This window comes from Cicer arietinum, chromosome 7 (assembly GCF_000331145.2).
Source record: "Cicer arietinum cultivar CDC Frontier isolate Library 1 chromosome 7, Cicar.CDCFrontier_v2.0, whole genome shotgun sequence".
NCBI lineage: Eukaryota > Viridiplantae > Streptophyta > Magnoliopsida > Fabales > Fabaceae > Cicer > Cicer arietinum.
Window position 1 is genome coordinate 16,017,377 of NC_021166.2, and position 13,481 is coordinate 16,030,857.

The window sequence follows — 13,481 nt, forward strand, 5'->3', positions numbered from 1 at the left end:
TTATTATAAATGTTAAATTCGGGAAAAAAAAAATAAAAGCAGGTTATGATCCGAGAGAGATTGGTTCTTGAGTTTTGATGTTTCTACTTTTCTTTTTCTTTACTTCACAATAATAATAATAATAAATCTAGCGTCCTCCTTCTGCTGCTGTAACACAACCACCATCATCGTCTTCTTCTTCTTCTTCTTCTTAATTCTCATCCTACAAGGTTCTCTCTCTCTGCTCCTTTTCCTTATTTTATTCTTCTATATTCTCTTCACTACATTTCTTCTTCAATTCTCTTCCTTTTCTTCTCTTTTCATCTTTTTCTTCCTTTTCACTTTCGTGCTTACCTCCTCAAACCCTTATTCTTCTAGATCGCTTTATCTTAAAATTGCTTTGCTTTCTTCGTCGGTTAGTTCTCAACAAACTTTAACTCTTAATTGCAATTGCTTTTAACTCCAATTTGCCGAATTGTATAATTATAATATTAAAGTCTACATGATTTCTTTTTCTTATCAATTTTGCTTTCATTTTAGTTCTGGATTTTGTTGTTACAATTTAAGCCTAGTTTCACCTAAGTAACATGTTATTCATTGCTCTTTCATGGAGCTTTAAATTGGAGTTCTAGTTTCAATATGCTTGTTTAGGGTTTTTTGCATTTTGAAACCCTGGCCTTATATATTTATTTTGATGCATACTGCCTCCAGAATGAAATAAGCAAAAAGTTATTTTAAAAGTTTATGTATGATCTAAATCTAAATTTGAGACTAGATACATACATCAACTTTTCAAGTATTCTTTTTTCTTATATTTCATTTCGGAGGGAGTATGTTTTAGGGTTAAATTGAATTTTTGGTTGAATTTGTGATTATTTTTTTATATTTCTATCCAACATTGGGCAGGATATGGCGGCAGATGAAGATATTGGAATGTCAGGTTTGAAGTCTCAGTTGAGTCAATCAGATGAAACTTGGAAGGAAGGGATGGAAAGAAGCCAATCTCAGGTTGATGTGTTGCAAGAAAAGCTTACAGAGATAAAGGGCTCGGAGGAAGACTCAAAAAAGGAATTAGAGGTTCTGTGGCGAAGAGTCAAGACTACTTCGACCTTGTTGACGTACTTAAAATCGAAAGCGAGAATCATGGCTATTCCTCATCTAGCCCATACATCTTGTGGCATCAAAAAATTAGATGGAGTAGGGCTTGTCGACAAAGACGGGATTCCATTATCGGGTTGGTCTAGGAATGTTGATCTTTCTTCATTTGATGGCGAAGATGAAGAATCTTGGATAGGGATTAGCCGTGAGCATGGTTCATTAGACGAACAAGATGCTGTATATATAGGTGAGTTGCTCAATTCTGTTCAGATGGTCACTGATGTGATGGAAGCCCTTGTGAAAAGGGTTTTGTTGGCAGAATCAGAAACTACAATTGAGAAGGAAAAAGTAAGTTCAGGACAGGAAGAAATTATGCGAAAGTCTGTTCAGTTAGAGAATATGTCGATCAAATTAGAGGAGATGGAGCGTTTTGCTTTGGGGACAAATGGTATTTTGAATGACATGAGACAAAGAGTTGCGGATTTGGTGGAAGAAACAACTCGACAGAGACAACGGGCTGCTGAAAATGAAGAAGAGCTTTGTAGAGTGAAACAGGAATTTGTGTCTCTCAAATCATATGTCAGTAGTCTAATCACAGTGAGAGAAACCTTACTATCCTCGGAGAAGCAATTCCAAACTATTGAGAAGTTGTTTGAGCGGTAAGTATATATTTCATTAGACATGTTATATGCAAGTGTCTTGATAATTATTTGGTATTTGAGCTGAATCAAATTGTTTGACCTAGTTGCTTCATTTTATTCTCAATTTAATTTTATCTAGTATAAGTTTTTTTGTGATGACATCTGACAGGAACTGAATATGACAACCAAAAGAAGTGAACAACTAGAATGAAGCTCTAAATACAGTTTCTAGATGTAAACTAATATGTGGATAAGAAAGAAGAAAGATATCGTAGAATTAAGAATGCCATCTCTGCCCTATGGCTTCAGACACCCCTTCATTGCTCAAATGATTGACTGCATCCCACTCCTTTCTCCATTTCACTTTATATCCATGTCCCTCTTCATGATACCAGCGCGTAATCTGTAATCTCACAGTCCACATGTCCATTCTGTTAGAACTTAGAAGCTCACATAACACGTTTCATCCACGTTTTGTTTTTCAAATTTGCATTTGAAAACCGAAAATGGAAAGTTCACAACCATGCCAAATGGGTACTTAGTTCTCAAATTTAGTTTTCTTCTTTATGATTGGGTTACCCACAATACTAATATTTGAAAATCCCATCCTTTGGTTAGTTTAAGGGAATGTCATCCTCTATTATGCTTCTATAGAGATTAACTATTATCTATCCAATATGTCTAGGTTTGTTTCTAAATCAGCAATAACATAGATCATCCAAATGAGTTACTTGTTTTGTGCATCTATTCATCTTGTTGGAAGTTGACATGTTTACAATGTCTTTTGATGCCTACTCTCGTGTTTTCGGTTTGGGTATAATTATAATGTATGTGTTTTATCTGCCACTCTCTCCAGACGATAGCAAGCAAAAGGTATGAAATTCTAAATAACAGATTAATTTGGATCATTTTTGTTCGATTGGCATATGAAACCGCTTTCAAAACTTTTGTTTTTATCGCGGTAATTGATGGCTTAATGGATGCTTTAGGAAGTGTTTCTTCTTGTACAGGCTACCTTTTCCCATTGTTTGAATTAGATTATTATAGGTTTATGTCGCGTTGTATTTGTTGGTTTCTTCTCGGGTGGGGTGGGATGTTTGGCGTGTTTTGTGTTTCTTAATGTTCATATATTATATAACGTAGGCAATAGCATTTGTGCATTTCGATGATAGCGGTGTTTAGTTTTAATTAAAGTGTTCATATAGAAGGTTCATTTTCATCTAGACTAAAAAAATATGCATCTTACTCTGTGATTCTCTTTTCTCGGAAGCACAGGCTAGTTGGAAAGACTACCCAATTGGAGGGTGAGAAAATGCAGAAAGAGGCTGAAGTTCAGAAACTTATGGAAGAGAATGTAAAGCTGAGTACTTTGCTTGACAAGAAAGAGGCTCAACTTCTGGCATTGAATGAACAATGTAAGATGATGGCTTTGAGTGCTTCAAACATGTAATTGTCATTTGTACTCTACAGAACTCGTTTGAGGTCCTCTAATCCTGAAAAGAAAAAAAAGCATCAATGGAGGAATCCATAAACATCATGAATGCCTTTATTTCATTTTCTGATGCAATTTCTGTGCCTTTTCGAGATTGAACACGGGGAATATTTTTCCTTGGAATGTAAACTTGGTGTGCTCTCATTCATGAGAAAAACAAAATATGAGATTTCTCTTGGTTGTACATGTTGGAGACTGCAAATCGAATTCGATTGAACTTCAAATTACCATAAATTTTTCAAAACCATAGGGTTAAGCCAAAAAAATAAACCTGAACACTATGAAATAAAGGTGTTTTGTTAAACAACTTAGAAGTATCTCGGTATACACTATGAAATGTGTTTCACTCAGTCATAGCTGTAAAATATAGATAAAGATATATTAATTGCTCACAAATTTGGAATGATTTAGACTTGAGGGTGTAAAATAAGATATTTCTCTTCTTAGAGCATTATTAACTATTAAGATTTACTCATTATATTAGTGTGAACCATCATAGTTATGTAGGTCATATTTTTTATTTGAATTACATTTTAATAATCCTATCACTTGTGACATACATTCAAAGTTAACAAGAAAAATTTCCTCTGCTCTAGGAGCACCTAGAGTTTAACTCACTGACTAATTTGAGGGCATTGTTCTGCCTTCTTTTACTCTGTAAGACTGTAACACGCTAAAACCTAGAGTCCTTACTTCCAAACCTCTGTTTGCAAGATGGTTTTGCCTTATGTAAAATTGCCTCAAAACACAAATATGCAGCGAGGGCAATAAGAATGAAACAAACAGCCTTACATGACAATGATTGTGACATCACTTGTGCTCACTGATTTGTTTGGCTGGTAATGAGAGTTGATTTTGATTGGTCTAACTTAGATGTAGATTCAATTGGTATTTGTAAAAATTACATGGAAACAGGTAGGACTTTTAGTATTACCATTCAAATGAGTTTGAGTTTTTGGTAAGTATTAAATAGATTTCAGTTGTCACTGTATTTTTAAAAAATAAATATCAATCGCAAACCATGAAAATAGTAATATGTCCAAATTATGCTACACAATAGCACTACAGTGGTGTTATAGTCGTTATTTAACAACATTATATATTAAATATTGTATTGTGAGACAATAATGATTTGTTAAAATTTTACACACTAGAACATCTACTTAGCAACCTTATATTTCACACACATGGATGTTATAATACTCATTCTATATTCATTAAGTTTTATATTTCAAAGATTAATACGTGTATCTGCCCTACCAAAATGCCGATAAGTAGGATCTTAAATTCTCATGTTGAAAAGATGTTTGAACAACCTAACTCCATGCCTATTTTTGTTTTTATGTAGATTTTTATAAGACAAGAGTAACATGGTCTCACATGTTTATTCTTTGATAGAAGCTAATACCCCCTCTCGTAGTTGCGGCTGTGTTGGAAGGTTGCTTTTGTTTGTAGTTTTCAACGTAAGAAAATATAACATTAATTTTAATGGTCCAATTTGAAGAGACTTTGCTAACCTATGGAGTTTGCAATCCCAAGCATACACTAGAATGTTATTGCTAATATCTTTTGTCCAGTGGGTACAATAATGAAACATTAATTTTTAAATGACCAAGTTTACCTTGAATTTCATGCAAAGTGATTACTCTTTGATCTATGCTAAGGTGGCCGTGGTGGCATGGAAACGTATCTTTCTTAGGGCCTTGGAACATGATAGTAAAGTTTATGTTCCCATAAAGTTAGAGGTAGTAGTGATTCTTACTTTAGAAGCATTTGATTTTCCTCGGTGGTCCTTTAATTTGTAGGTTGATAACTGATATTATGTGCTTGATTGATAACGTGAGCAATCTGATCTATGTGCTTGTTATTTTGACATTTTTTTTTAAATAGCGCACCATTTTACTCTTATCTCTATTTTTCTCAAAAAAATTAAGTAAATGGAAATTCATTACGGAAATGAGACAAAGGAGAAGATCACTTCATAGTGGAGAATGGAACTAGAGATGAAAGACATTTATCCCTATATAGGCGACAAATTTAGTTAAACTATCTAGAATATTCAAATTTTCACCTTTATTTGATTGTACATATTGATCATGGTTAAAGTAATATATATTTAATAGATGTTTTAATTTGTGTTAGAGGATGATGATGACGATTGTTGCATAAATATTTCAAAATATGTGTGAACATACAAAGTTTTAGGATTGATATATACTTTGATGAATGCAAACCATATACAATTTGGATAGTTGCAAATTTTCTTATAAGATATACTAAAATTCTTGAAGTGAGTTATACATTCATTTTAATCCTATAATCAATTATTTTATATAATAAAGTTATCCCAATAACTCTTGTATATTAAAGAGATGAAATAATATATATATATATATATATATCAATTTGAATGAATTTAAGGCCATATAAGCATGCATTTTTGTCATGTTTTGCATAGAGTGTCTCTATTTTATAATGAAACACATGTTACTTAGCAAAGAAAAATAACCTTTTTAAATAATTTTTAAGATGTTCAAATTAGAGTTAAATACTGTTAATATTTCGTGTAGGTAGTTTAATTGACAAACTAAAAAATATTATAAATATTATAAAAAGGATGTCTCAAGTTCCGATCTAAAAAAGTTAATCTAACTACCGATTTATTAATTTTATAAAAAAAAAAAAAAAAAAGGTTAAGAAATTCATAATAATACAGGGTGTTTCGTGGGTTTCATCTAATTTTGATGAGACTAGTTAACTTCAACTAATTGACTAGAGTATCATGAAAAATTTGTGTTAAATAAAGTGCAAATGAAAGATTTAGATTTCTAAATTTTGTCCCCATTTGCAAATTTGCGAGGTAGGAAACAGAGAGATCGTAATGAAAGATATAAGTTGTTGGGTAATGTAAAATTATATGGAACAAGATTGAGGTAAATCACGAGATAAGTGAAAATCAAGATTGATTTGTAAACTAATAATAATAAGCAATTAACAATGCAATCTTTCTCGTAACATGTCGCACAAAGTGAGATTTCGCTGTACTTTCAAAGGATTTTTGACTCCAAATGTGAGATTTGCTTAATCTTGTCAATGATACAGATGAAATGAAATCCTTTTGCATACTAATTGCTGGAACAACAATAAACTATACTTATTACTAACTAATGACGTGGGTTAAACTTGTCAAAATTCTTGGTTACTTTGGAGTTTTGTTGGTACCGGTACCCTAAAGTTAAATAAATTAAAATTTTAAATCTAATTTGAAATAATTAGTTAAAAAATGTTGACTTATTTCAAAGATTATATATTATTAGTGTAGATTATTTTACATGACAACAATTACAAGTCGTTGATGATATAATTATTTTATGATAATAGTTATAATCATATAATAAAATAATAAAATCAACGTTTTTTATTGTCTCTTAATGTAAAACTGATTTAAAGTCATAATTTCTTTTCTTTTTCTTTCTATTTTAAATGTCCCATTTTTGTTGGGTACCATACACAACATTTCAATCATTGAATGCTATTGTTGGAGGATCCATATTCACGTAGTCAGAACTTTGCAGCCGATCAATCGAGATTTGGTTTAAAAAAGTGTAGATTTTAATTTTATAATTTAAAATATCTAGTTTGAATTTAGATTGTTTGATTTTTATCTAGCAATTATCATGTCGCAACTATGTGAATGTGGGAAATATCGATCGTAGAAAATTCGAGTTTGATTGGGGCAAAAACAAAAATAGGAGTGAAAATAGATCAGATCAAACGACATATATACGAGTCTAACCTATGTCACGTTCAAACCAGATCAAGTATTTTTATTTATTTTATAAAATAGACAAGACTAAAGTTTATTGAAAAGTCTATTTAACTCAAAATGTTATGTTACGAGCAAGAGAAAAATCTATTAGTCTTCTCGGACTTGTCTAAAATTATATGTTACATTATAATTTTGTTAACCTTTTAGTAATTTAATTATATTAGTCTACAATAATTTTTGACTTATTTGAATGAATTATTATAAAATAGAATTTAAATATAAAATCATATAAATTTAAATTCTCTAAAATATAATGCTAAACCTTAAAAAAAATATTTTATTCTATTGATCGATTAACTCATTAATCTATTCAAATACATATATCATTACTTATTTAAAGATGTTAAATATAAAATACAATTTTAAGTAGGCTAACATATTATACTACATTTTCTTAAAGATCAAACTCAAACTTTAAAAAGTCTATAAAATGCCATTAGTCTTATATCTTGAACTTTTTGACGGACAATACTTAGGTATTGCAAAGTTTAATGGAAGTATCAAATCAAATAATCCATGTGTCCCACAAACAGTGGTCTCTTTTGATCATTTTATACAAATTAAGAAAAATATATAAATGAAAGAGATAAAATATTTCTTTGACTAGAATACCCTTATTAACAGTTGATGTATTCAATATTATCATTAATGTAAAGTGAAAAATAATGAATTAAAATGAATACATAAAATATGAAATATATGTTACAATTGAAAAAAAAATTAATTAATATTATATTCAAAATTAAAAGGGTCAAACATTTTGAATTTTGTTTTTGTTTTTGCAAAAAGATCAATTATTTTAGGACTGAAGGATTAAGTGTTAATGAATTTTAATGGATAACATCCATGTTAATAGGGGTGAAAATAAGTCAGACCGACCGATATGAGCCTACAACTTAATCTACGTCAGGTCCAAGTCAAATCAATTTTTTTTTTAAACAGACAAGACCAAGACTTCTTAAAAAGTCTACTTGGTTAAAAATGTCAAGCTACATGCCACATGAAAAATATCTTAGATCTATTAGGCTTACCTATTTAAATAAATATAAATATTTTTTTATTATTACTATAATTATTATATTAAATTTATATCTTTTTGTTAGATATTGAACTTTTAGTAATTTAAACATATTAATGTTCTTTGATTTTTAACATGTTTAAATATATTATTATAAAATAGAATTGAAATGTGATGTCATATAAAGTCGATTCTTTTAAATTTTTAAAATGCCGTGTTAAATATTAAAATAAAACTTAATTTTATTAACGTATTATATTGTTAATTTATTTAAAGATATACCTAATTACTTATTTAAATATGTTAAAATAAAATAGATTTTTATTTAGGCTAACATATCGTACCAAAATTTTATCAAAGCCATACTAACCTATTTCCACCTCAACCCATTAGACATACCAAAAATAAAATTTTTGTTGTTGATGTAATTGTAAGAATAGAGTAAATGTTTAATTTGCATGATTTATTAACTTAATCTAGCACAATATTATCAATTTTTTAAAACGATCATTAAAATTGACAAATTGTAAAATGTTAATTAATTTTATCCATCTATTAGTATTAATGGAAATGATATTTTGAGATGGATTTAAAACTAAATAGATAATGCATGTGAAAAGGAGGTATTTGACGAATTAATATTTTGTAATTTCAAAGTATTTTGAAATATTAAATATTTGCAGTTAAAAATTCACAGCCAGATATAAAAGGGATCATTTAATACAAAAGAAAATGCCAAAAAAATCGTGTTTAAGAGAAAAAGTGGCCCACATTGTTTATTGGGGGAAGCAATAGACAAATGAAAGTCCAGTGGGGTTGCACTTGGAACTTGTTTTTCTCCATTCCCTTCTAATAAAGTCAAATTTTTATTCAGGTTAGTCCTACCCTTATGTAACCAATCACTTCAACATGCCCATAACATCAATATCCTTAATTGCCAAAACTATATATTAAATGTTTGAAGTTTTCTCATTTCACTAAAAAAAAATCAATCAAACTTGATTTGAATCCCCATTAAAAAAGTGTGCATATTTAATATTCAATATTACTTTCAAACATAATTATCTCCGATCAAAGAAATTTGGGGAAAATCAAAACAAAAAATAATCTAATTAATTGATTTGATTAAAATAATTAATAAAATATAGTGTAAATTGAATCGATTGAGAATATCTAAGTTCAATTTTTAGCTGTACCATTTTTTATCAGTATTTATATATTCTTTATGTCTCAAAATAATTGAGTCATTTGATCATTTTATATATATTTAAAAAAATGTATAAATGAAAGAGAAAATACTTCTTTTACTAAATTATTTTTGTTAGGTATTGATGCATTATCAATGTCATAAATGCATAACGAAAGACATTCTATTGAAAATGATGTAAATAATATTAATTAAAAGGAACAATTGAAAAAGAAAATGTGGTGAGTTCAATTGAAAGAATCATTCATGTTGAAATAATTTTTTTTACAAATAAGTCAATTATTGTGAAACGAATAGAATACTTTTCAATTCAAGTTCAATTATTTACAAATAAGTCAATGAGAACTTTGAGATCAGTTTTCTACGATAAGGTGGTAAAAGTGATTCTTTTATTAAACCAAGGTAAAACAAATGTGAATGATATTTATGAAAGTAAAATGTGAATGTTATAGTTTCAATTTTCATAGTTTGAACTATCCATAGACAATTTAGGTACGGTCTGCTACATGTCCCCACATCCACGTGATTCTGTTTCTTAAACTCTGTTTCTCTTTTCCACACTCACAACACACCAATCTCCAACCATAAATAAATGCCTCTCCCACTCTCTCCCATGAATCACCACCTCACAACACCACCATTCATTTCTAACTCTATCACACCAAAACTTGAATTTTCAAAGAGAGAGAGAAAATAAAAACATCATGGGCATTAGAAAATCCAACAAGCTACCACAACCAGATGTTATAATCAAGCAAATCGTCAAAAGATGTTCAAGTTTTGGAAAGAAAAATGGATACAATGAAGAGGGTCTTCCTGAAGATGTACCAAAAGGTCATTTTGTTGTCTATGTTGGAGAAAACAGGACAAGATATATTGTTCCAATTTCATGGTTGCCTCATCCACAATTTCAAACTTTGCTTCAAAGAGCTGAAGAAGAATTTGGATTCAATCATGACATGGGACTTACTATTCCTTGTGATGAAGTTGTTTTTGAGTTTCTTACTTCAATGATTAGATAAGGAGAAAAGGGCTTTGTCACATTTGATCATAGTGAGGTTTATTACTATAAATCCCTTTCTCAAGTTGTGGTACTAAGTCTAACTAAGTAAAGGAACTATTAATATTAACACTTCTACATTTTTTATTGTAATTGTAATATACACATGCCAAAGAGAATTTCCTTGGTAGTGCCAATTGTATTCTTAAAGAGTAAAGATTTCTTTCAATGTTACAAAAATGTTTTGGTTTTTATTTTCATTTCCTTGCTTTGGTTGTTTGATGAATTCAACTTGAAAGAGAAAGTGATTAGAAATAAATAGTTGCACAAATTCAAATTTCTCATATTTTTTATTAGCAATTGGCAAATATTAGATGATCTTTATTAGTATTTTTTCTCTGTCTGGAATTCAAATTTATCATCATTAAAAGAAGTATTCTTCTTTTTTTGTTTTCTTTCACAATTTCCAAATTCCACCATGCATGTTGAATTTGAAGTTCCAATAGCATACTAGTTTTAGCTTTTTGAAAAATATCAAACAAGTATTAGGATGCAAAGTTCTAAAGAGTTTACATGTTTTTGCCAATTGCAATCATATCGACTATATTTAACTCCAAATTTTGCAATTTAAAAATCAACAAATACTAATGACTAAGAAAAAAAACAAACTAAAAATGTTGAGTTTAAAGATGTTCATCTAATTTTTTGTTTCAAGTGCGACTAAGATGTATTACATTAAATAAACATAAATATGTTGAAGAATATACAACAGCGCTTGTGCTTAGCAAGCGCTGTAAAATGAGCGCTGTTAAATGTCATTTTTTGCGTAGTGTATATTCAATATTTTAGACTCTTGGTGAAACCCAACACCAAACATATGAAACTTCTCATTATAACATGCAAAAGGTTAGCATTTGAAAGAGACATGGGGTGGAGGGCAAATTATTGTTACTTACTATTTATTTGATAAGCTCAAATTTCTACATGCCAAGACAAGATTTAGGTGTCACCAGATGTCATTCTTGTTTTATTCATGTTTCACCCTTGTTTCCATTTCATTATATTTGGAATACCTAAAATGTATATTGTAAAGTAAGTGATAAAATATATCAAAATTAAGCTGACACATTTGTATTTTGATAGTTGGTGCATCGTTATAAGACTCCGAATTCTTATTGGTAGTTTGTGAAATAATGTGTTAGCTTAGTGAATGTTATGGTTAGTATGTAGATCTTGTGATTGATCATGAATAATACACAATTGATGATTATGTTACATCCTTTTCTATCTCTTTCTAGGCCAAATTAAACGAATAACAATGCAACAAGCAAAAACAGTGGGAGAATTCTCCGGAATCATGATTTTGTTGACGAAAATTCCCACACGCAGTAGAATGTACTCACACGCCACAAATCTTTGATGAACACATTAGAAGAAAAATCAAATAATCATACTTATCCGAGATGTCTCGACTCTTCACATTCACATGATGACATAATCCTCTTTTTTATAGGAAATGACATGATTTTCATTTGCAAAAGTAATTAATTAGACCTTATGTGAAATTTTCACCTATTAAATTTTCATTCACATGGACCTCTGCATCTTTTTAATTTTCACCTATTTAATTTTACACTTATTTGAAATTATGAAGTGAGTTCTTGATAGATTTGTGAATACAATCATACATCAATCATTGAATTCTCATTATATCACAAGGATAGTTTTGTCATTTTATATAATTTAATAAATTAAAAATTTATTAAAATTAGAATATTTAGTAATAAAATTATTTTCAAAATTAAGAAAGTATGAATATAAGTTTAAATTAAAAAATATATAATTCTCTTTTAGTTTTATCATATTATATGCATTATTTTTATTTAACCTATCTAAATATAAAATATAATTATTTAGTTACTCATATTCTTTTAAATATAAAATTTGTTTATTTTATTTTAAAATTATTTTATTATTTATTTAATTATTTTAATATTGTTTGTAATTTATAAAAAATTAAAAGTAGTATAAATTAATTTGAGATCGTATAATAATTTTATTATGTTAAATGAGAGTTATCTATTCTCGATTAACTATTCTATTGATTTCTCGATAGATAAATCATAGAGTAATCTTCTCTCTCATTCACTACAAATCCTAAATCTCTTAACAATCTCATTAAGTGAATTCTAATTTAGATACACAAATTCTTAATCTACATCTTAATATATTAATATGCTATATAATTTGTATCTATCTTTAATTATTAAAATCCATCAGGTTAGAGAATCTTGATCCAAACATGAACATTTTATCTTTTTCCTTTCTGAATCCAAACATGAACATTCTCAATAATAATAATGATAATGTTTCATATATTCTTCCAGTGCATATATAGGACAAATAGTACACTTGTCTATACAATACAAAATATACAAATAGTACCTAAATCGTTTCCTTCTCAGCAGTCCTTTCAAAATTGATCACCACAATTAAGTTATAGACCTATGTGACAAAAAAGCATGCGTAGTTTGGCCATTAATTAGATCTACATACATACAAAATGGGGCCTCATTGTCTATAGATGAGTCTAGACAATTATAATAATTAAAGTGTGACAACCCTTAATCCTTTAGTCATACCCTTAATTGCTTAACATATGACAAGACATGAAACCATAGCCCCATAAAAAGAGAAAAATATATATTTTGTTTTCCAACATGAATTAGATCCTACAGTATCTAATGGGTACGGAGTCACATCCTTTGAAACAAATGGTCATGATTTGAGTTCGATGGTGGTCCTATAAATTTCTTTTATAAATCGGTTACTAATTAATCAACCACTATTGTCCGGTTATGTAGTGGACAAGGGATTAGGAGCTGATTTATTAGTTTACAATTATCTTAGCCTCAAAATATGTGATACTTTAATAATTACATGATTATTCCTTGAGCAGTGCTAAAAAAAAGTATACGTGACTTTTTTCTTCATTAAAAAGTAGAGTGTTTAATAAAGGGAAAAAAAAAAAGTTATATCCCAATTAAATTAAAAGAAGTAATTGTGTTTGGTGTATGCACATTTATTTGTGTCTCAAGTAATATAAATTGATTAGTAAAGAAGACAAAACTAATAACAAAAAATTATTAAAATAACAAATTCAGTAGGATGAATATCATATTAAAATTTCAGCTAAAATCGAAAATGTTTGTCGAAC

General features: G+C 28.9%; 2 protein-coding genes across 5 annotated transcripts; both read left to right on the top strand.

Annotated features, from left to right (window-relative positions):
* The first annotated feature begins 27 nt into the window (after positions 1–27).
* Positions 28–3,394, top strand: LOC101489679 (uncharacterized). Of its 4 annotated transcripts, XM_073363719.1 has the most exons (4): positions 31–209; positions 358–394; positions 886–1,736; positions 2,994–3,394. In XM_073363719.1, the coding sequence occupies exons 3-4, from the start codon at positions 889–891 to the stop codon at positions 3,166–3,168; spliced, it is 1,023 nt and encodes a 340-aa protein (XP_073219820.1). In that variant the 5' UTR covers positions 31–209; positions 358–394; positions 886–888; the 3' UTR covers positions 3,169–3,394. The 4 variants fall into 4 exon arrangements, with proteins under 4 accessions (XP_073219821.1, XP_073219820.1, XP_004509348.1 ...); XM_073363720.1 differs by lacking the exons at positions 358–394; positions 2,994–3,394 and adding an exon at positions 1,888–2,984 and having other exon boundaries at positions 28–209; XM_004509291.4 differs by lacking the exon at positions 358–394 and having other exon boundaries at positions 32–209.
* A 6,410-nt stretch (positions 3,395–9,804) lies between these two features.
* LOC101490437 (protein SMALL AUXIN UP-REGULATED RNA 12) lies at positions 9,805–10,524 on the top strand. Its single transcript, XM_004509293.4, has one exon. The coding sequence runs from the start codon at positions 9,969–9,971 to the stop codon at positions 10,284–10,286; it is 318 nt and encodes a 105-aa protein (XP_004509350.1). The 5' UTR covers positions 9,805–9,968; the 3' UTR covers positions 10,287–10,524.
* The last annotated feature ends 2,957 nt before the right edge of the window (positions 10,525–13,481 follow it).